The 21,584-nt window shown below is 56.9% G+C and overlaps 3 protein-coding genes across 20 annotated transcripts; 1 reads left to right on the top strand and 2 right to left on the bottom strand.

The window, feature by feature from the left end:
- Nucleotides 1-531: 531 nt before the first annotated feature.
- Nucleotides 532-11,359, bottom strand: RAB3D (RAB3D, member RAS oncogene family). 3 transcript variants are annotated; one of them, XM_019817741.3, is made up of 6 exons: nucleotides 11,176-11,359; nucleotides 9,540-9,806; nucleotides 8,774-8,892; nucleotides 8,561-8,685; nucleotides 3,123-3,200; nucleotides 532-855 (listed from the first exon to the last, which is right to left on the bottom strand). In XM_019817741.3, exons 2-6 carry the CDS (start codon nucleotides 9,765-9,767, stop codon nucleotides 575-577), a joined length of 831 nt encoding a protein of 276 aa, XP_019673300.2. In that variant the 5' UTR covers nucleotides 9,768-9,806; nucleotides 11,176-11,359; the 3' UTR covers nucleotides 532-574. The 3 variants fall into 3 exon arrangements, with proteins under 3 accessions (XP_019673300.2, XP_019673304.2, XP_003981930.1); XM_019817745.3 differs by having other exon boundaries at nucleotides 11,228-11,354; XM_003981881.6 differs by lacking the exon at nucleotides 532-855 and having other exon boundaries at nucleotides 1,109-3,200; nucleotides 11,176-11,356.
- A 1,171-nt stretch (nucleotides 11,360-12,530) lies between these two features.
- On the bottom strand, nucleotides 12,531-15,137 carry TMEM205 (transmembrane protein 205). Of its 8 annotated transcripts, none has more exons than XM_023245574.2 (4): nucleotides 15,034-15,137; nucleotides 14,209-14,317; nucleotides 13,939-14,102; nucleotides 12,531-12,896 (listed from the first exon to the last, which is right to left on the bottom strand). In XM_023245574.2, the coding sequence occupies exons 2-4, from the start codon at nucleotides 14,306-14,308 to the stop codon at nucleotides 12,591-12,593; spliced, it is 570 nt and encodes a 189-aa protein (XP_023101342.1). In that variant the 5' UTR covers nucleotides 14,309-14,317; nucleotides 15,034-15,137; the 3' UTR covers nucleotides 12,531-12,590. The 8 variants fall into 8 exon arrangements, with proteins under 8 accessions (XP_023101342.1, XP_006928488.1, XP_044901979.1 ...); XM_006928426.5 differs by lacking the exon at nucleotides 15,034-15,137 and adding an exon at nucleotides 14,877-15,010; XM_045046044.1 differs by lacking the exon at nucleotides 15,034-15,137 and adding an exon at nucleotides 14,921-14,944.
- CCDC159 (coiled-coil domain containing 159) lies at nucleotides 15,026-21,431 on the top strand. Of its 9 annotated transcripts, none has more exons than XM_019817766.2 (13): nucleotides 15,026-15,288; nucleotides 16,737-16,824; nucleotides 16,936-17,159; nucleotides 18,129-18,162; nucleotides 18,453-18,541; nucleotides 18,633-18,714; nucleotides 18,901-19,108; nucleotides 19,730-19,815; nucleotides 19,894-19,970; nucleotides 20,314-20,435; nucleotides 20,664-20,746; nucleotides 21,098-21,211; nucleotides 21,365-21,431. In XM_019817766.2, exons 1-13 carry the CDS (start codon nucleotides 15,202-15,204, stop codon nucleotides 21,367-21,369), a joined length of 1,299 nt encoding a protein of 432 aa, XP_019673325.2. In that variant the 5' UTR covers nucleotides 15,026-15,201; the 3' UTR covers nucleotides 21,370-21,431. The 9 variants fall into 9 exon arrangements, with proteins under 9 accessions (XP_019673325.2, XP_019673330.2, XP_019673327.2 ...); XM_019817771.2 differs by having other exon boundaries at nucleotides 19,748-19,815; XM_019817768.2 differs by having other exon boundaries at nucleotides 18,913-19,108.
- The last annotated feature ends 153 nt before the right edge of the window (nucleotides 21,432-21,584 follow it).

The following is a 21,584-nucleotide window of genomic DNA, read 5'->3' on the forward strand; positions in this document are numbered from 1 at the left end:
TGAGAGGAGCCATTTGACTTCAGGCAGGGGGCATAGCCAGTGCAAAGGCCCTGGGGCAGGGGCCTGGTGTGTTCAAATAGCAGCAAGGCCAATGTGACTGCAGCATTGCAAATGTGGGGGGGCAGGTGGGAAGAGCTGAGGGAAGGGAAGTGACAGGTCAGATCATGCAGGCCCTTGTGAGCCGCAAGGAAGACTTAGGCATTTACTCTGAGTGGGAGCCATGGAGGGTTCTGAGGAGAGGAGCAATCTGCCTCGACCCGGGTATTCACGGGCTCCCTCTGGCTGCAGCGGGGAGGACAGATGTCTTACCCCGCCCCCACCCCCGCCCCTCCCCACCACACAGCAAACTTTCCGGGGCCCAGGTGGTGGGCCCGAACCTTGGCTAGAGGCAGCCCCAGACCCGAGCCTCTCTAGCCTGATTCAGGTTCTGCCGCGGAACGCACGGCCCTCGACCAAGCATCTACTTGGCTGATCCGACCCCTCTCTTCCTGGAAACCACGTTTCACTAATGGAAATACAAGAACAAGGGCATCTGGGCGTAACGGCTTTATTTTCTCTTGTGGATTAAAAGTGCTCATCTTGCCAAGTGGACATCAAAGAATCGCTTACGCAGGAGAACCACATCCAGTAATACAGATGACCCAGCCGAGAGCTCCCTCCGTAGTGTTTCGGGATGGAGGCGAGAAGCCGGTTCGTGGCCTCTCCCGACTCCACTCTCCCCGGAGAGGCGGCTTTCCCACGGCTTTTGGCTTCGTTTTGGCTTGTAAAACTCAACAAATCTCCGTCCCCCTGCCCGTGATCTTCGAGGACATTGGTTGCGGTTCCCCAGAGACCATCGCGAGGTAAGCCTCCCACCTAAAATTATAAAATCACCACTTGGCGTTATTTTTAGAAGAAACAAGCCAAAAAAGAAAAAAAAAAATCCCTCTCCGACATAAACCTAGTCTTGAGAAAACCCAGAGGCAGTTCGCTGTCTCAGGGCTACTCAAGGCTGAGCTGTTCAAAAATCTTGTGTAAACACAAGGCTTAGCCCACGTCAGGTACGAGACACAGGTTGGTCCGTCCCTTTAGATAATCGCAGTCTGGTCCACTGTTTTGGTTTTTTTTGTTTGTTTGTTTTCTGGCAGCAGCCTGAGAAAATGGGCTGGCCGACACACTCTTGATAGACCATGATGCATCTCAACAGGCTTTTTCCTAGCTGCCTTAATTTCTCCTTTACGCTAGAGCAACTAACATTTTTGACTCCTGCCCCGCACGTCCCCCAAGCTCGCTGTGCGTGTTTCCAGAAACTTGTCCGTCTCACCCCTGTTGTCTGATGTGTTGGCTTACAAAGCTACCCTCGCTTTGAAAGCTCGAAGGGCAGCCCTCGGCAGTGGGATGAACGGGGCCCTCTAGAAAGAAATTCAATCCACAGCTTCTATAAGGGGAAGAGCTAAGTTGAACTTCCAGCAGGAGGAGGCTGAGATCTTTAAGGCTCCAGGAAGTCATTTTGGTGTCAGGGGCTGGGAGTGGAATACGACCCACCTGTTCAGGCCATCCTCACAGGGCCCGTCAAGTTATGGGAGGTTAGTTGGTGTGCCGGGGCCCAAACAGGTGCCATGCCACCGGAGTGCGGACTTCGGGGGGTAGGAGGGACGCTGAGTCGGGGTGGGGGATGGAGGTCAAGATGTAGATCCTCAAACTGCACATAACCTCCCGGCAGGAGCCTCCCTGCCGGCTGGGGACCCCAGTCAACCGGGGAGACTGATTTCCAGCCCACCCCCATCAGCCTGCCCCTCCCGAGCTGTATCTGCGAATCCCATGTGGCAATAACCATTGCACAACGCTGCCTTCTTGCCTCTTCTGCCCAACCCTAAAGCCTCCCTTAGAGGGACGCCTCCATTTGTAGGAAGCATCGCATCCCTGGGCCCCACCACTGATGTGACTCAGGAAATGGACTCTGGGTCCTCAAGGGTCCTCGATGGGGAAGAGCCCAGGTCCTTCCGTCGGCAAGCCGCCAGCAAGAGCAGGCTATAGGAACATTGCTCAATTTCCTTTTCTAGCAGGATGTAGGATGTGGAAAGACCTTGCTTAAAACATCGCCAGGCAAACGGGGTCTGGGAGAGGCAGGTATGGGCAGGAGGACTCCTGGCTCTGAGGCTAACTCCTGGCAAAAAGTCCCAGGCAGGAACACCCAGGGTTGGGCCATTCTCTGCCCAGCCTGATGCGGCCCATAATTCTAGAATTCAATCCAGGGATCAGAGATCTAGCGAATAGAGTAAAACAGTGGCAGGGTTGTGGGTGATGTGGAATACTGGGGAAGCTCAGAAGGCACTTCTGGGGTCCCTGAAGCCGGCGGGGGGGCAGGGGGGGTGCTGGGGGGTGGGGCTCTGACTTCCTGTCTCTTTACAATGGGAAAACCTGCTTTAATACTGTGTTCACAGGCAGCCGATCTGCAGGCCAGAAGGGAAGGGTCTGTGCGGGCCAGAATCACCTCCCCGCCTTGGAAGCTTGAGGTCTGAGGAGGTTCACGGGCAGGCTTGGGACCACCCCGGGGGACCCTGAGAAAGGAGTCGCCTTCCACATCTCCGAGGGTGAACTCTGAGGACTCACACCGCAGGAGGGAGAAGACGAACGAACCAGCTTGTGAATTCCAGGCAACGCCCAACACAGAATGGACGAGAACAAGTTCTAACCCAGAAGGCACTGTGGATGCCCCTCCTCCAGACGGGGTGGGACAGGCCGCCCTTGCTCCCTCCATTAAAATGGCTGAAAAGCAGCAAGCTCGCGCACGTCAACATCCCCAGACCCCGCCTGCCGTGCAGAGTCCCCAGGGTCTGGAGCTCATGATAAGGCTGCTTTGGGCAAGTTGGCGGCCATGGCGAGAAGATGAGCCATGCGGGAGTCGGGGCGGCTGACAGCTGGGGGGAGGGAAGGGGGTGCCCTGAGCTTAGCAACAGCCCTTGTGGCTCATGCCTCAGTCACAGTCCCTGCCGAGGCAGGAAGGGGTGGACAGGGGGTTGGGGACCATCTCTAGCAGCTGCAACCGCTGGGCTCGGGGGGCGGGGTGTCCCCCAAGGCCGGGCCTTTCCCATTGCTGCCCGGGCCGGAGCTGGGTTCTAGGGACTCATTCATCTTCTCACAGATGACGTCCACCAGGCGCTCGAAGACCTGCTTCACGTTGATGTTCTCTTTGGCACTGGCCTCGAAGAACTCGAAACCTGGATGGACACAGGGTGGGAACACCAGTAAGCCCGGGCTGTGGCATCACCCAAACATGGCTTCCGAGCCCAGGTCTGCCCTTCGTGCAGCCGTGGGACCTTGGCTGAGCGCCTCGATCTCTCGAAGCCTCAGTTTGCTCATCAATAGGATGGGAACGATGCTGACGCTGATAAGACCTGTGGCGGCAGCCCCCCGTGGGGACTATTCTAAGAATCTCCTTGTCACAGAGCAGTGGCCGCAGGTGACGTTCTGGTGGCCAGCAGGCACGTGAGGAACGGCAGGTTTCCCAGGGGTGTACGCGATGCATACCGTTCTTGACCCACAGAACGGGCTAAAGATGGTAATAAGGATAATACTAAATAACAACAACAACAATAATAATAATAATAATAAGCAGTGCTGACGTCATCCTTACTATGGCGAGCGCTTTTCTCAGCATTTTCTGCAAACTGACTCATTTCATGATGCTCTGAGGTTCATGCTATCAGAGTCCGTTTTACAAATGAGGAAACCAAGGCACAGAGAGGAAAAGCCACTCATCCAAAGGTATCACACGGCAGAGCTGGGATTCACACCCAGGCCGCCTGGCTTAAGTGACGATAGTTAATAAACACGAAATACATATTTTGGATCTAAATAAATAAATGATGATAAATATCCCTACGGTCCCACCTTGGGCCTCAGGAGGGAAGACACGTTGGTTGAGTCCTTCTGGGGAGGAGGACACGAGGGTCCTTTATATATATATATTTTTTAACATTTATTCATTTTAGAGGAACGGAGAGACAGAGCATGAGTGGGCAAGGGGCAGAGAGAGAGGGAGACACACAGCCCGACGCGGGGCTTGAATCCATGAACCGTGAGCTCATGACCTGAGCCGAAGTCAGATGCTTAAGCGATTGAGCCACCCGGGCCCCCCAGGATTTTTTTTTTAGGATTTTATTTAAAAAAATTTTTTTTTCAACGTTTATTTATTTTTGGGACAGAGAGAGACAGAGCATGAATGGGGGAGGGGCAGAGAGAGAGGGAGACACAGAATCGGAAACAGGCTCCAGGCTCCGAGCCATCAGCCCAGAGCCCGACGCGGGGCTCGAACTCACGGACCGCGAGATTGTGACCTGGCTGAAGTCGGACGCTTAACCGACTGCGCCGCCCAGGCGCCCCTAGGATTTTATTTTTAAAGTAATCTCGACACCTAACGTGGGTTCAAACTTACAAGTCTAAGATCAAGAGTCGTATGCTCTACCAACTGAGCCAGCCAAGTGTCCCTGAATATATTCTTAGCATCAGAGTGACCAGCATACCTGTCTCTCATTTTAAAAAAGCTTGTCCTGGGGCACCTGGGTGGCTCAGTCGGTTAAGCATCCGACTTTTGATTTTTGGCTCAGGTCATGATCTCACGGTTTGGGGGTTTGAGCCCCATGTCGGGCTCTGTGCTGACAGTGTGGAGCCTGCTTGGGATCCTCCCTCTCCTTCTCTCTCTGCCCCTCCCCTGTTCCCTCTCTCTTTCTCTCAAAATAAATAAATAAACTTGAAAAACAAAAAACAAAACAAAACGAAACTTGTCCTCCCAAACGTGGAAGGTAGTAAATATACTTTGGGGACTTGCCTGTCATCCCTCGGTTACAAAAAGCGGGCTGTCAACCTAAAAATAAGGGCGTACACGTACATGACAAGGCTTCCCGCACCCCGGAAGGCTGGCTCAGGCTCTGCCTAGGGGTCCCCGATATGTCCGCACCCACCACACCTGCCAAGTTGGGCCAGGGATTCAAACACCCACCATACTATGCACACAGCACCGGGCAGACAGGCCTCTCTCCCAGCACCTGTCATGCCGCACTATAAAAATGTAATTGTAATTAAGTAATTACGTGTGTAATTACCCATTTACTATCCGTCTCCGCTACTGGTGCGCCAGCTCCAAGGTGGCAGGATTTCTGTCTGCCTCGTCCGGTGCCTGGCCCAGAGCAGGTGCTCAGAAACTACTTGCTGAATGAATGAATAGATGGATGAACGAACGAACGAATGACAGAGGCAGGGCATGAACTCAGATCTCTTACTCCAAGCCTCGTGATCATAAGTGTCACTCCACTGTCCTCCTAAGCAAGACTGGCATTTCCTTATCTGCGTGCAGCTCTGTCTCCAACAATCTTAGTTTTTTTTTTTTTTTAATTTTTTTTTCAACGTTTTTATTTATTTTTGGGACAGAGAGAGACAGAGCATGAACGGGGGAGGGGCAGAGAGAGAGGGAGACACAGAATCGGAAACAGGCTCCAGGCTCCGAGCCGTCAGCCCAGAGCCCGACGCAGGGCTCGAACTCCCGGACCGCGAGATCGTGACCTGGCTGAAGTCGGACGCTTAACCGACTGCGCCACCCAGGCGCACCTTTAGTTTTTTTTTTAATACTTTTTTTTTGCTGATTATAAATATTCAGTGGAGAAATCCACTGAAGAAGTTAGAAACTCCTGAAAACTACCAAGACAGAAAAGCAACCTGTGATTTTACCATTGAGAAACACTTACTATTGGTGTCTTGATATTTAGCTTTCCGCTATATATTTTTTTAACATAAATACACAATCATTGGGGTTGGGTCTGCAGGAGGTATGTGTGCGCGTGTGTGCGTGCTTCTGCGTGTAGTTTTTTTTATTTTTTTAAGTTTTGAGAGAGAGAGAGTGCAAGCAGGCGAGGGGCAGGGAGAAGAGAGAGGGAGAGAATCCCAAGCAGGGTCCGCGCTGTCAGCACAGAGCCCGACGCAGGGCTTGAACTCACGAACCGTGAGATCTTGACCTGAACCGCAATCAAGAGTCGGACGCTTAACCGCTGAGCCATCCAGGTACCCCATGTATGTATTCTTTTCCCTACAAAACTGGGGTCAAATTCTGCCTCCTGCTCTGTATGTCAATATTTGAAACTTAATGCCAGGTCAGACACCCCCCACCCCCCACTAGATGTTCTCTGCAAGGTGTGGGCAACATCCCCAAGTGTTCCAGCCCATGGCGGGGTCATAGCTGATTTTTCCCGGTTCCGGGCAAATTGGGGATCTAGTCCCCAGCAGCAAAAGCTGACTCCCCAGCATACCTGCAATTGAGAGCCAAAGCCAGAGCTCCCAGAAAACACAGGGAACAAAGGAGCAGGTTAAATGATACCGTGAGGGAGCAAAGAGGCAAATCTCAAATGGGAAATATTCCATAGAACAAAGACCCAGTTTGTCCAACAAACAGATGGTAAGAAGAAAAAAAAAGAGAGAGAGAGAGAGAGGGGCGCCCAGGTGGCTCAGTTGGTTAAGCGTCTGACTTCGGCTCAGGTCATGATCTCACGGTTTGTGGGTTTGAGCCCCACATCGAGCTCTGTGCTGACAGTTCAGAGTCTGGAGCCTGCTTCGGATTCTGTCTCTCTGCCCCTCCCCCGCTTGTGCTCTGTTTCTCTGTGTCTCTCAAAAATAAATAAACATTAAAAAAAAATTAAAAAATGACAGAGCTATAATTAAAAAGAGAGAGAGATAGAGAGGAAACCGTTCTAGTCCAGGGTCCCTAACCTTTCTCTGTAAAGGGCCAGATAGTAACTACTTTAGGATTTGCAGGTTGTTATAAGGTGCCTAGAGTTTTTTGTACAAAGCATCAATAATAGTTCACAATCACGCTAGCTGAGATTCCGATACATTCTACGTGCGTGCCCGGCTGTGATACCTGCTTCGTAGGTCGTAACTCATTTAACCCCCGCGACAACTTGACGCGGTGAGGCCGTTACTAAATCCACTTCACACAAGAGGGAGTGTGGGCCCAGAGGGCTGAAGTCACCAACACAAGAGCACAAACCGATCGAGAAATAATACGAGTTAACGTTCAAACGGGGCCAGTGTTGGCTTATTTCATCTTTCTAACAGCGCTAGGAAGTAGGCACAGTTTTCACTCTGTTTCCCAGATGGAGAAATGGAAGCACAGAGAGGGGAGGTGATGTGTCCAAGGTCACACAGCTAGTGGGTTGCATAATGGGATTCTAGCTCCTGAGTCTGGGTCCTTAACCCACCTTCCCCTACAGTGGTCACACCGTCTCCCACAACGGGAGTCCTAGGCAGGGCTTAGGATACTAGAATACTCCAGGCCAGATTCCCTTTGAGCTTAAATTTCCATTTACCTGATTCAAAAAGGTAGGCTGAAAAAGCCCTCCTTCCATCCTAGTACCCTGGCCCCCAGTTCTCGGACACACACAGATCATTGCTGTGACTAGATCCTTTGTATCCTCCCGGAGTTTCTTCAGGCAAACATAAATATATATTCTTATTCTTACCCTTTTTAGACACTAATGCAGGGGTCAGAAAACTTTAAGTCACAGGCAAGATCTGGCCCATTGCCTGTTTTTATAAACAAAGTTTCGATGACAGTCACACTCACTCATTCAGTTATTTTCTGTGGTAGCTTTCAAACAGAGCTGAGGGGCGACAGAGACCCTAAGGCTGAAAATATTTCCTATCTGGCCCTTTAAGAAAAGATTGGCTGATGGGGCACCTGGGTGGCTCAGGTGTCCAAGTCTAGATTTCGGCTCAGGTCATGATCTCTCAGGGTTGTGAGTCTAAGCCCTGTGCTGGGCTCCACGCAGGGCTTGAAGCCTACGTAAGGGGCGCCTGGGTGGCTCAGTCAGTTACAGCATCGGACTCCGGCTCAGGTCACGATCTCACAGTTCGTGAGTTAGAGCCCTGGGTCGGGCTCTATGCTGACCGCTCAGAGTCTGGAGCCTGCTTGGGATTCTGTGTCTCCCTCTCTCTCTGCCCCTCCCTTGCTCACACTCTGTCTCTCTCTCTCTCTCTAGTTCAAGAATAAATAAACATTAAACAAAATGTAAAAAATAGATAAGTAAAGTTAAAAAATGACAACAACACTTGCTGAGCCGCAGACTAAAGGAAGCATCCAAGCCCATTTTTCCACAGTAAGCATATAGCCCAGAGACCTTGCCAGAGCAGAGAATAAGGAAAGTGCTCGCCCTTTTTCACAGCTGTGTAGTATTCCACAACGTGACTATACTTTATGTTTGGCTGCTTCCCCCACCGTGAGACATTTAAGAGGTTACCGAGGTTCCCCTCCTGCCAACAGCGCTGTGACTCGATATCCTTGCCACTTCCCACATGCGTGGCATGTTTGTAGGATACATTTCCAGGAGTGTTTTGCGGCAGGGAGGTGGGGAATACCTGTAACTGAATTCTCTGAAATTAAATGCGGAAGGTGCCGCACATATGGGTATTTTTCCTAGCAGATCCTCAAAGGGCAAAGGGTTGCTGACTGCGGTTGGACCTGGAACCCAAGGGCGGGGACTGGGGTTTGGTCTGAGGGGTCCGGGGCCTGGGGCCCAGGCTGGGCACTAACCAAGGTCATCAGCGAGCCTCCGGCCGTCCTCGGTAGGCACAACACGCTCATCCTCCAGGTCGCACTTGTTCCCCACGAGGATGACCTGCGCGTTGTCCCAGGAGTAGGTCTTGATCTGAGTGGCCCTGTGGAGTGTGAGGGCCATTAGGCTAGAGATTGAGGGTCAGGGGGAGAGGGCGAAGGTCAGGGTGTCAGTGGTCAGCAAGCACTCACCAGTCCTGCACAGCGGTGAAGGACTCCTGGTTGGCAACATCATACATGAGCAGGAAGCCCATGGCGCCGCGGTAGTAGGCCGTGGTGATCGTGCGGTAGCGCTCCTGGCCCGCCGTGTCCTAGGAACACAGCAGGGTCAGGCGGCTAGGTGCTACTCTGCTCCCCACTCCCCCCCTGCAGGGTCCCAAGCGGGGCACCACCCCGTGCTCATAGCCCCTGTCTGCCGGAAGACGTGGCCCTGCCCCTGAGGAATTGCCAGTCTGAGGCATCAGTGCCTCCCACAGTCTTGTAAGCTCCCTCGACCTCGTCTCCAAGACCAACGTGGCGACCAGGGTCAGAGAGCGCCGTCTTGACGCAGACACCCCGGGGCTCAATACCATGACAATCATCACCAGCAGCCTCGCTGGGAGGGAGAGCATCTCCGAAGAGCGCAGAGGCTCAGCGGGGGGACCCTGGGCTCGCCCCTGCGATGGTACCCAAACCTCTGCCCCGCTGGTCACCAGGACATCTAACCTGCCTTGGATGGGCACTGTCTGCCCCTCAGACCCCACAGGGCAGGGCCTACCCCCCTCATCTTGATGAATTCATCTCATAGATACTATCCCCCTCCTCTTCACCTCTACCCCAAGCCCCCTCCCCAACCCTGGACCCCTCCCCACAGCCCCTACACCCTATCATGGACATCCTCGGAGGAATCCCAGGCCCTCCCGGCCCGCAGACAGACTCCCGTCCTTCGCCACAGACCCACAACAGCCGCCCGGCCCACCCAGATCTGCAGCTTGATCCTCTTGTCATGGCGATAGACCGTCTTGACCTTGAAGTCAATGCCCACGGTGCTGACGAAGGCAGGTGTGAAGGAGTCGTCCGCGTAGCGGAACAGGAAGGACGTCTTGCCCACGCTGCTGTTGCCGATAAGTAGCAGCTTAAACATGTAGTCGAAGTTCTGGTCTGCTGCATCCCGTGGGCCTGTGGGGGGGTCTCCGGCCGATGCCATCTTGGCAGAGAGCCTGCTGGGGGCGGAAGGGCTGTCGCCCTGCAGAACAATAAAACAGCAGGAATGGCTGCGGTGTATACACCAGACCTGGGTTCAAATCCTCCCTCTGCCACTTGGAGGCTATGCGGCCTCCGACGCGTCACTTGCTGTCCGTGGGCCTCAGTGTCCTCGTCTGGAAAATGGGGACGTTTATCAAGGGCAAGGGCCCAGGTTGTAGGGGGCACATGGAGTGCCTCCTGTGGCCACTGAGGAACCAAACCCTGCAGAAGGCGCAGGTGTGGACTTTGCCCCACGGTGAGCAGCTGGCTGGGCCCAGGTGTGAGATGGGGGGGAGGGGGGGCCTGCCAGCTGGTGGATAGAGCCCCCCCCCCCCGCCCCGCTCCTGGGCCTGGGTGTTGACTTTGGCAGGGACACCTGCCGTGACACCCCCTCCAAAGCTGGGTTTAACCCCCCTCCCTGACCTCCACGGGGAGGGGGGATTTCAGTGGACACAGTCCAGGCTTAAAGCCCAGATCTACCCCCAAATGGGTACTGCCACCTTCTGTTTGTCAAAGGGGTGGGCCCGTCTCCCTCCGGGCAGGGCTGACTCACCCGGGCCCCAGCCCCAGCCTGCAGAGGCTGCAGTGACAGTCCCCAACTCCAAGGAAGCCACACAATAAGAACCCTACCACCACCCCTCCACCCCTGATCCTGCCTTTCCTGGCAATCTGTCCCCACAGCTGGGCTGCTTCAGCTGCGTCAGGGACCCTCCCTCAGCCCTCACTGCCTCCCTAGGCCTCAGTTTCCCCAGCTGTCTATGGCTACTCCCTGAGCTACACAAGGAGGCGATCCAGGAGGCCTGGTTGAAAGGAAGGCACCCGGGCGGAGGAACCCTTAGCAAAGCTATTTCTCAACTGCCTGTGGGGCTTTTTTCCATTTTAAAAGAGGACCGAACCTGTGCGCTTTCCTGCCCAGCCCTCGGGGCCCCACCCGGTGTTCCGGGAGGACGAGTTCGAGGAGGGGAAGACAAGTGGCAGGAAACCTTTCCCCATGCTGGGCAGGGCCGCCAGGCTGGGGCCCTTACCCCACCCCCCCAGCCCCAGCCCACCTGTCAGCCTGAGCCACCTCTTCCTGAGCATCTGCCCACCCTCGCTCACGCCTGGCACTAGATGGGAGGCCCCGGAGGGCCTGGCCTTGTCCCTCTGCTGGATTCGGGGCGCCCCCGCCGGTGCAGGGGGGCTCAGGAGCTTCCTCCCATCACCATATGGTCCCATCTCCGGTTCCCAGCTGGACTCTCCGCCCCGCCCGCGCCCCACTAGCGCTCCCCGGGGAGCCCAGCTGGGTGGGGGCGAGGGAAGAGGCGGTCCCCCTCCGCTCGCCTTTGTTCCCGGGGCCCCGGGCCCTCCCTCTAACCCCCGGCCCCCCAGACCTGCTGGGAAGCGGATGTACGGGGCAGGCTACGCTCCCTCCGAAGGGGTCACCTCGCGTGGCGGAGGCGCTCCCCGCGGGCGTTCGTCCTCCGAACTCGCTGCGGCCCGGCCCCCGCCCCGACGCCGACCCCTCAAGCCGCCGCCGCCGCCACCGCCGCTGCCCGCAGCCACCCGGATCCCGCGCCGGCTCCGCCCAGGCGGGGGAGGAGGGGCCGCTCCCCGGAGAGGGCGGGGCGGGGCCGAGTCCGGGGCGGGGCTTGTAAAAGCCGGGGCCGTGAGGCGGCGGGGAGGGGGTAGCAGAGGCTGGAAGCGGCGCTAGGCTTGCAGCAGTCTAGAGCCCTCCCGTCACCAATAAACTTCTCATTTTTCCTAACTATATGTAGAGCGCCTACTACGTGCACAGAAGTGAAGAGCGTGGATTCTGGAGTCGGGTTCGAATCCCCGCTCCATCAATGTCTAGTTCTGTTCCACTTTGGACGTGTTCCTTAACCCCGCGGGCCTGGTTCCCCAACCGTCCAGGGGTCCATAACAAGAGTCCCTACCGCACAGCGCTGTGTGAAGGCTCTGATCGGAGACAGTGCTTGTAAAGTGCAAACCCTGACCCTAAAGCCGGCTAGTCCCTGCGAAATACACTTCCGGGCCCTTAGAATTAAAACCTTTTACAGATAAGGAAATGGAGGTTCAGAGCCGGGCAGTCCCTTGCGGGACACACTTGGCATCCAGGCCCAGCTGAGGCCCCAGAGTTTTTCTTCAAGCCATGAGAGGATCTGCAGGCTTTGCTGGGATCCATACCTCAGTAACTGCACCTGAAGCCACTTCTCTGGGTCCCCTGTTGCTTCTAGGAACAGTAGTAGCTCCCTCTCAGGGCTATCACCTGCCGGTCGGGCATGCACGATTCAGGAAGGGCGGCGTGGGATCAGTGACAAGCAGTCCCCAAATCTCCATGGCACTCAACATCCAAAGCGTGCTTCTCACTCGCCCTGGTCATTGTGGTGAAGGGGAAAATGTGGCTAACCGTGCACGGGCTCCCATGCCCGTGACTCTTCACATTTCCGTGGCTTTGGCAAGTCCTGTGGCCGTCCCCGATGTCGGGGGGCGGGGGGGGGGGCGGGAAATACGATTGTTCCCTAGGGATCAGAACCAGCCATTGTTACAATAAGACACAGTTTGTGCAACGGTCAGTGCCGTGTCCGGCACACGGAGGAGCCCCGTCAATGGGCCCTGTTATGGGAAGAGCTTGGGGGCTGTGGTGGTAACATCCCGAAGCGTCAGGCCACGTGAAGGAGGTAGCGAAGCTCTACCCTGGCCCCCGCCTCTGCCAGCTTTCCGGTTGGGAGAAACATGACAGCAGCCGTTTCCAAAGAAGTGTTTATTGACACCGGGGCCCTCAGCAGGGCCGGAGAGGCAGCGGGTGCTACAGGCTACCGAGGCCCAGGGCGAGGCCTGCAAGACAGAGCCCGTTGCTCAGGACGCAGCCCAGGTTGCACATGGAGGACAGGCCGTGGTAGCGGAAAAAGATCTGGCGGAGGACACCGTACTTGGGGTCCTGTCCCCGCAGCTGGCGGTAGGGGTCGGGGCCCCGGTGGCTGCCGGGCACCTCCCCGCCCAGGCCCCGCTCCTTCTCCACCGCGTGCAGGGCCCACATGGCGGCCGTGGTGCGGGGCTCTAGCCAGCGGGCGTTGATGGTGGACAGCGTGAGGCTCAGGAACAGCAGGAAGAGCTGGCGGGGTGGTGGAAGGGCAAGGTGAGTCATGCGCAGGAGGCAGGAGGGGTCCCCCTGCGTCCTTAGAAGCCCAGAGCGGGGTGGGAGACGGCATTAGGTCAAAGCGAAGGCCTCCCTCTCCTTCCCCGAACCCAGTCTAGAGGCCCCAAACGGAGCTCTGGCTCTCAAACCCTTGAGGCCAGCAGCTCCTAAGGAAAGGCTCTATCACTGTCTCCTCTGTTCCCCCCCAACAGCGTTCCCCCCAACCCCCCCCCCCCCCCTCCTTCTGAGCCTCTCCTCCTCCGATACCCAGACTGGAAGTTTCCACAACACAGCCTTGTCTCCTCCCTTCCTGTTCCCCCAAACTGGGGGCATCTCAGGGCAGAACCTCTCTTTCCCAAACAGAGACAGAACACCATAACCTTCCCCCCCCCAAAGAGAGACGAAGACGGGGTCCATCTCCTCTGTGAACCCCGCCCAGACTCCAGAAGCCGAGACTGGGCCCACAGGGAGCGAAGAGAAAGTCCTGTAAATTCTAGTTACAGATAGTCCTACCCTGTCTCAGTGGGATTATTCTGGAAACCTTTGTCAGGCCTCACCTGCCTACAGCTGCGGAACATAATGGGGGGGCAGGGGGAGGGCAGGATAGAGAAATATGAGATGCAGAGATGGTTCCCTGCCTTGTGGCTGGGAAAAAGTGTGGATGGGAGTGGGGAACTGTAAATTCCCAGTCGGGCTGGTTTTTAAACAATGAGCTGGGGTCACTGCCCCAACCCAGCTGAGTCACCACAACTTGGCAACAGGCCTAGCCAGGGAAAAGAGAGGGAGCAGCAGCCAGCAGAGAGACGCTGGGGGATAGACAGGGCTACTAGCGATGGTTGTGCAGGCTGTGCACTGCTCAAGGGTATCCAGAGCCCAGCTTTGTACCCACCAGGAAGGTGCAGATGCTTGTTTTTTGTTTTTGTTTTTGTTTTTAGTTCTCACAAAGGTATAGCCATAGGTGCTCAGTGGGGTCTTGGGAACGAGTCTCCAGAGGGCAGTGGAGCCCAAGCCCGCATACCTGGCTGGCTTCCCAGAATGTGAGCTGAGCCCAGGCATGTTGTGGAGCCAAGATGCAGAGGTTGATGAAGGCACAGCCCATGGAGATGTGAAAGTAGAAAGGGAAGAGTTTGCTCTGCACGAGGCCGAAGGTATGTCGGGGAAGGCTTCGGAAAAGCAGGAAGCCTGTGGGGTACAAGGGACCACACGCCTGTTAGGACGGTTCCAGCCACCCCCCCCCATTCCTGTCTCCACCCCGGGCACCCATGATGTCCAGGTGGAGGGTGCCTACCTGAGACGAAGGTCACCCACATTTGCATGCCCCAGGCCCCTGACAAGACCAGTAGATGGACCATCTTAATCAGGCTTCCTGGATTCCCACTTTCCTCCATCCTGCAGGCCTGGGAAAGAGGCACCGGGTGGCTCAGAATTTTACCTTTGCCCCATGGCCTTCAGCCTGTGAGCCTGCTCAAGGCCAGGGTCACCGCCAACCCAGCAGAGATCAAGGGATACCAGCCCGGGGAATGGGAGTGGGGAGGACCCAGAACAGTCCTGTGACAACCTCCAACCCCATCTCTCCAAATGTCAGCCTTCAAGATCTCAGGCTCTCTGGACCCCAGCATCCACGCCGCCTCCGAAAGCTGAAAATTTCAGTTAGGCCCAGGAGTACAAATTCACAGCCTTGGGTATTCAGAGGTCTTCCTAGTGATTCCCCCCAATCAGCTCAGGGACCTAATTCTGACAGTAAAGACCCCTGTTCTCATCTCAGGATCCCGGATATCACTACGAAGATCCCCATAGCACCCCCGGAGATCCCGTCGAATCCTGGGAAACCTCAAATCTCATCCCGAGGACACCGACCCTACCACTGCACCCAGACCTCAACCCGCAGCACCCAGGAGTCCGAGAACAGAGGCACCCAGGCCGTATCTCGTAGGGCAGGTGGCCTGGGCTTGCTACCTCACTCCCGCGCTCCTAGGTGGCCCGCAGACCTCGTCAGCCACCTCTCAAGAATTCATCCCGCCTCCCAGCGAAGTCCGAAGCCAATTGGATCTTAGATCTGCTGCCCCCCGCACCACCCTCTTAGATATTGACTAATCGATTAGCGGAAACCAGCCTGGAATCCCGCCCCGTCGACTAGATTTTATCCAATTACACCGCGGCTCCTAAGATCGGCGGAAGCAGGAAGGCGCCAATGAGGCCTTTGGCTGCATCGGAGGGGGCGGAGCTAAAATGTCAGCCACACCCCTCTCTGTGACTCTACCTTTAGGCTCTGCGCGTTTTAATGCGATGGTGTCCCCACGGGATCAAATTTCAGCGTCACAGCTGGGGACTGGCTTTGCGGTCCCTGAGGGGAGAGCATGAGCAGGTGGTATGTGGTAGGTGGGGGTGGAAGGGGGTAAGGAGCCAGGAAGGCACAGGATTCTCGGTCCGGAGGGCGGGGCTCAGGCTAATGACCCCGCCCCCTTTCCCCAAGAATTCTCCCGGGGACAGCGGGAGAAACAGATGATGTGGGAGGGGTAGGAGGAAGGTTATGGGGAAGGGAGGGGGGCTCGACTGGGGACCTGCCCGCAGTTGGGGCTCAGAAATGCATCTTTCCTTTTTCCCTTCAAGCCTCCCAGGGCTCCTATGGTTTCCCAGGTTCTCAGTGTGACGTGGGAGGACAGTTGCCCACTACTGTATGTCAGGCACTGGCAGAGATTAATTTACTTAATCACAATAACCCAGCAAGGTGGATAGTATGACATCCCATTTTTATAGCTGGGGACGCCGAGGCATGGAGAGAGGTTCAATAACTCTCCAACATCACACAGCCAGGAAGGGGCAGAGCTAGGATTCGAACCCAGGCCACCCAGCTGGAGAGTCTCCTCGCTTAATCATCATGCTCTACTGCCTCTGGAAGTGCGGGCCTCCCGAGACAGTGATTCTTGAAGGGGTAGCCTAGAACATTTCGGGCAGAAGAAAAGCTCCTATATCGCAAAATGGGTATAAAGACCCAGTGAGTGCTTCTGGTGGTGCCCAGCACTCAGTGCGGTGCTCAGAAAATATGAGCTTAAAAAAAAAAAAAAAAAGACTAAGGAAGATTTTACAAAGCAAATGCTGAGTAGAGTTGTGAAGGGCATAGAGGAGTCTTTTAGGAGGACTGGGCCAGAGGAAGGGCACCAGCCAACCCAGCAAGGGCAGAAGGAAAAGCCCTGGGGTGTGGGCTTTTTGGCTGAATGTGACTCAGGACAGAATGCCTTTCGCCTGGGAGTTTTTCCAGGCAGACCTGCCCCAGGTCTCCATCTGTACCAGACCTGACAACACTGGAATGTTGAACAGGGGGCATGAACAGGGGGCATGAACACCGAAAGCTGTGTTTTTAAACTTCCCTGCTTGGCTTTCAGTGCCTTGCTTGAGCTGCCCCGCTAACCTCCCGCTTCCTCTTGGACCCTACCTTAGCCATCCTGAATTTACCAGCACAGAGCACGCGGTTCCACACCTCCATGTTTTTGCAACGCGCTCTTCCCTGCCGGGAATGCCCTTCCTTTAGTGCCCAATGCCAAGATCCTTTTTTGCTTTTAGGCTCTTCTGAGGCCTCACTTTCTCCTGTGGGGGGGTCTTCTGGATCCTTCTCACTACCCAGCCAATGCCTGGGGCTGGGATCATCTTTCATCCAGCTTCTGCTCCTGCCATAACTGGGAGGCCTTGAGTTCAGGGCTGAGGCCTCTCTGGGGTATTAGGGGAGGTCTGGGGGTGTCAGGACATGGGGGCTGGTCTCAGGGCAGCCCCCTGTCCCCCCCTTGTTGAAGCGACCCTCTCCTGGCTGGCCTACCCCAGGACCCTGACTACTCTCTGCCCTGCTCCTCATCTCCCTTGCCCTCCAACGTGTGTGTGCCTGCTAACGGGAAGTGTGACAAGTACTGGGGTTTGTTGAGGCACTTCCCTAGGGCTGGGGAGCTGGGAGGGGCTGGAGGGCTCTGGGTTGGCCCCAGGAAGCCCTCACCCCCTCATTCTCCCACCCCCACCCTCTGTTCAGACTCTTCCTCAGACAAGACCTTGGACTATACAATTCACTGGTCCAGGACCCCAGAGCCAGCGACCTGGGGGCCAGCTGCTTCTGAGAACACAGTGCGGAGTATAGACTGGAGGCCTGGGAGGGACTCAGGGCCTCAGTCGCGTGGGTCTCCTCTCATCCAGAGCCCAGACTCACAGGAGCAGTGTAATGACCAGGACCTGAAGAGGCATCAGAGCATCGCTAAGGTCACCCCCACCCGGGGAAACCCTTCCTGGCCACACCACAGTCTACTGCTCCGGGACTTAGGGAGGGAGCCATGGGGAGGGGGAGGGGTCCTCCTCAAGATGTGTGTCTTCAGCACCCAGAACAGCACCCGGTGCTCAGCCGGCCCACACTAAAAATGTCTTTTTTTTTTTTTTTTAATGTTTATTTATTTCTGAGACAGAGAGAGACAGAGGATGAGTGGGGGAGGGGCAGAGAGAGTGGGAGACAATCTGAAGCAGGCTCCAGGCTCTGAGCTGTCAGCACAGAGCCCGACACGGGGCTCGAACTCACAGACCGCGAAATCATGACCCGAGCCGAAGTCGGACGCTCAACCGACTGAGCCACCCAGGCGCCCCAAAAATGTCTTAAATGAGTGGACGAAGGGATGAATGGAAGGGACGCACGATTGTTTCTTTGTGGGGTCTTGTCTGTGATTGTGTCTATGGTGGCGGTTGTGGTCGTGCGTCTGAGATGGAGGAGGGTGGATGCCCTGGGTGTTACCACCTGGCGGGCATGGCTGTGTCCGAGCTTGTGTGGCTGTAGCTGTGTTTCAATGATCGTGCGTGGTTGTGCTTCGGGGCTGCTGGAGCTCCCCATAGGCATGGCCTATGTCATTTGCCCCTAAGGAGGAGGGCCGTTGCCTGAGCCCAAGCCAGGGACGGGGCTCTGCAGGCGTGTGCTGTCATACAGGGGCAGCCCCCGGGCGTGCGCAAGTAGGGGACAAGCCACACGAGTATACCCCTGACCGTGTGGGGGCCGGTCGGGGGGTGGGGGTGGGGTGGGCGGTGGTGCGCACAGGTGCATAGGGGCAGCTTTGCCTGCACGCAGGGTCCGGGACACCCAGCACTCAGCAGACCCAACTCACGGCCAGCCCCACACACAATGGGTTGGGGTGAGCAAGGAGAAACACAGAGATGAATTTCTACTGCCCTCATGTCCCTGTTTCCTAGAAGCCCTTGGAGGCCAGCTCTCCCAAAGTCAAAGGTGAGAAACCTCCCTCCCAACACGACCGTGTGTGGAAGATCTGCCAGGTCCTACCTCCACCCTCTGCCCCGGCCTGGGAGGAGCCACGCCATTGCTGCCCACTTATCAGCTGGAGTTTTGCCCCTGACCTTGTCCCGCACGCCTGCCTCTCTACCTCCGCCTCCACAGACCCTGGCTCTTTACTCTGCCCCTGCCCCTCGCTCTCCCCTGAGTTTCTGCTGACCCCTGACCCCACCTTGCCCCCGCCCCCACCCCTCCTGGCCTCGGCTGACTCTTACCTCTGCTCATAGTGAAGTCCACCCTGATGATTCCTGACTCCCAGAAGCACCTGCGATGCGAGCTGGAGTCACTCAAGAGCCAGCTACAGGCCCAGACCAAGGTGTGAGCCACCTCTGCCCCGCCCTCAGCAACCCCTGGCCCTGTTCTCCCGCTCCCTGCCCCTGTCCCCAAGCCCGACCTCTTCCTCGCAGGCTTTCGAGTTCCTAAACCACTCCGTGACCATGTTGGAGAAGGAGAGCTGCCTGCAGCAAATCAAGATCCAACAGCTTGAAGGTGAGGACGGGCCAAGGGTCAAAGTCAGGCTGGGGGCTGGTCCTGTTGAGGTCAGCTGGGTTAGCCCAAGGTGAAAGAAGTTGGGCGAGTCTAGGGTCAGGGTCAGGGTCAGGGTCTGGCCAGGGATAGGGCCAGCTGGGTTCAAAGCCGGGCGCAGGCGTGGAGGGGGCTCAGTCAAGATCCCAGTCTCATCTGCAGAGGTGCTGAGCCCCGTGAGCCGCCAGGCAGAGAAGGAGCGACACAAGTGGGGCGTGGAGCAGGGACGGCAGGAGCTGTATGGGGCCCTGGCTCAAGGCCTGCAAGGGCTACAGAGGACCCTGCGTGACAGTGAGGAGGTACAGAGGGCCCGCACCACTCGCTGTCTGCAGCTGCTGGCCCAGGAGATCCGGGACAGGTGGGCATCGTCAGGAGGGCAGGTGGGAGATGGCTGCGGGGTGGGGGAGGCTCAGGGAGAAGGAACCGAAGGTGGGATGAGGCGGGTGGGAGAGGCCTGAGTAAGGGGGACTAGGGCTCTGGAAGGCTTGGGAGACAGACGAGGGGATGAGGAGGCAGTGAAGCAATGGTGGGGGGAGGGGTGTGTGGGAAGCTGGAGGCCAGAAGGCAGGGAAGACAGGAAGCTGGAGATGGGATGGGGAGAGAGAGCAGGGGATCAGGAGACTGGAGGTGACCTGGGAAACCGGAGGGAGGAGAGGCTGAGGGTATGGGAGTAGAGTATGGGAGGCCAGAGGGGCAGAAGGCGGGAGACGGAGGCCAGGCAGCAAGAGGCTGAGGCAACGGGCAGCCGGAGGTCAGGAGGCCAGGACGAGGGGGAAGGACTGGAGGTGGGGGCGTAGCCGTAGGAGGGGCAAAGTGGGCTGGCAGGTTGCGGGAAGGGGCAGACCCTGGGGGGGTGTGGGGGGGTGGTTGACCAGATGGGAACGTGGGAGCTGGAGGCTTGAGGAGTCAGGCTGGCAAACGGGAGAGCAGAAGGCCAGGAAATAGGAAGCCGAAGGCTGAGCAGGGACTGTGGGTCTAGGCTGCACTGTCCCCTCAGCAAGAAGTTCCTGTGGGAGGAGCTGGAACTGGTGCGGGAGGAGGTGACCTTCATCTATCAGAAGCTCCGTGAGTGCCCGGAGCCCACAGCCAGGAGGGGGGGTCCTTCTGCAGCTCTGGCCCCCCTGAGTCCCCTCCCCCCTACAGAGGCTCAGGAGGACGAGATCACGGAGAACCTGATGAACATCCAGAAGGTGCGGAAGACACAGGTGAAGTGCCGCAAGGTGAGCGGAGAGGACGGGACCCTGTGGGAGTTGGGGGCAGGGGGAATCTCTGTCGGCCTCCTCCGTAGGACTGGGGCTGGAAGGTCTGGGTTCAAATCTCAGCTCTGCCACTTACCGCTATGTGACTGTGGTCAAACCACTTCATCTCTCTGGGCCTCAGTTTCCCCATCCATATAATGGGCATAACAGTCCATCCCTACCTGAAGGAGTAGCTGCATGAACCGAATGTTAAACGCTTTGAGGGCAGCCTGACGTGTAATACACAGTGAGCGTTTTTCACCATGGCCATTGTTAGTACTATTGTACTAACGTCCCCCGCCCCCCACCCCCACCTCGGCCCCAGGTCCTGACCAAGATGAAGCAGCAGGGGCATGAGACCTCCCACTGGCCGGAGACTGAGGAGATGCCACCAGGAGGCAGTGGCTCCTGGAGGGATGACCTCCAAAAGGAGCTGAGTGACATATGGTGACGCCCTGCTCCCACCTAACCTCTGACTCCTGACCCTCACCGCCCCCCCCTGCCCTCCCACCAGTCAGATCAAGCATCGACCACCAGAACCCGGAACCCACCTGAGTCCAGACGTCCCTCTCCTCCCAGGACTCACCTCTACCCGTGTCCCCACCGTGGCCCTCCTGCCCCAGCCCTGAGCAGCCTGGACCCCGCCAGGGCCCCCACCTCCCCATCTCCCTGCAGGTCCGCCGTGCACTTGCTGGAGAACTCCTTTGATGGCTTCACCATGTCCGCAGGGGGCTGCCCCAGGGCCTGGAACCTCAGGGGTGAGGGGGATGAGATGCCCTCTGGGGAGGGGGGAGGTGTGGGGGGTTCCTTCTCCAGTTACACACATAGAGGTCACGTTCAGAGGCCGTGTTCAGGGGCCACTTCTGTTGGATCTTGTTCTAGGGTCGTATTAAGGATTTCCATCCACGGGTCACTCAGGGTCACTGGGATCTTTTTAAAAGATCAGTGGGGTAAAATTCAGGGGTCACTGAGGTCATACTTTTGTATCGTGTTGGGTCACATTCAAGTGGCATAATCAAGGGCCACTGGCCCCTGATCATGATGCCACTCAAGGGTCACATTCAGGGCTCGTGGGTAAAAGGCCAGAATTGCACCTGTCCCTCCTGCAGGCTACAAGGGGCACCGATGCCTGAGCCCTCTGTTCCCCTCCTGGGACTCGGACTCAGACTCAGACCAGAACCCTTCCCAGCCACCGTTCAACAAGAGCCACTCCTTCCCACCTGGTGCGGATCCCCCCTTGCCTCACCCCACCCTTCCCCTCTTGGCCCGCCCTGGAACGGACCCTCCCAGCTCCCCACCGGGGCATCGGCTCCCTGACCTCCAGCCCTGGGGTCCTCTGGGCTAAGCCGGGCCCTGACCCTACTCTCTCTCCACAGCCTGAGCAGCCGGGACTGCTCTCCCTGAAGACCCCTCCAGAGAGAAAATAAACTAGCCAAGACCCTCTTCCACCTGTGGACTTGCTCCTGCTGCTTCCTATGCCTGAGAATGATCCTCAACATCCCCCCGCCCCCCGCCGCTTCCCCACCCTAGTTTACTTCCCAGGGTTGGGGGCGGTGTGGAGACCCCAGAGGCTGTTCAGGATATGTAGGCTTAGGG

Source organism: Felis catus, chromosome A2, assembly GCF_018350175.1.
Source record: "Felis catus isolate Fca126 chromosome A2, F.catus_Fca126_mat1.0, whole genome shotgun sequence".
In the NCBI taxonomy this organism is placed as follows: Eukaryota; Metazoa; Chordata; class Mammalia; order Carnivora; family Felidae; genus Felis; species Felis catus.

Coding starts and splice junctions, on each gene's coding strand:
- CCDC159 (XM_019817766.2), top strand. CDS start 15,202: ATGCGATGGTGTCCCCACGGGATCAAATTTCAGCGTCACAGCTGGGGA. Junction 18,542..18,632: donor AGCTACAGGCCCAGACCAAG/GTGTGAGCCACC, acceptor TCTTCCTCGCAG/GCTTTCGAGTTCCTAAACCA. Junction 18,715..18,900: donor CAAGATCCAACAGCTTGAAG/GTGAGGACGGGC, acceptor TCAAGATCCCAG/TCTCATCTGCAGAGGTGCTG.
- RAB3D (XM_019817741.3), bottom strand. CDS start 9,767: ATGGCATCGGCCGGAGACCCCCCCACAGGCCCACGGGATGCAGCAGAC. Junction 8,686..8,773: donor TTCACCGCTGTGCAGGACTG/GTGAGTGCTTGC, acceptor CACACTCCACAG/GGCCACTCAGATCAAGACCT. Junction 3,201..8,560: donor GAGGCTCGCTGATGACCTTG/GTTAGTGCCCAG, acceptor GTGTCCATCCAG/GTTTCGAGTTCTTCGAGGCC.
- TMEM205 (XM_006928425.5), bottom strand. CDS start 14,680: ATGAGAACAGGGGTCTTTACT. Junction 14,318..14,659: donor TGAGAACAGGGGTCTTTACT/GTCAGAATTAGG, acceptor CCTCTTTCCCAG/GCCTGCAGGATGGAGGAAAG. Junction 12,897..13,938: donor CATTCTGGGAAGCCAGCCAG/GTATGCGGGCTT, acceptor CCACCCCGCCAG/CTCTTCCTGCTGTTCCTGAG.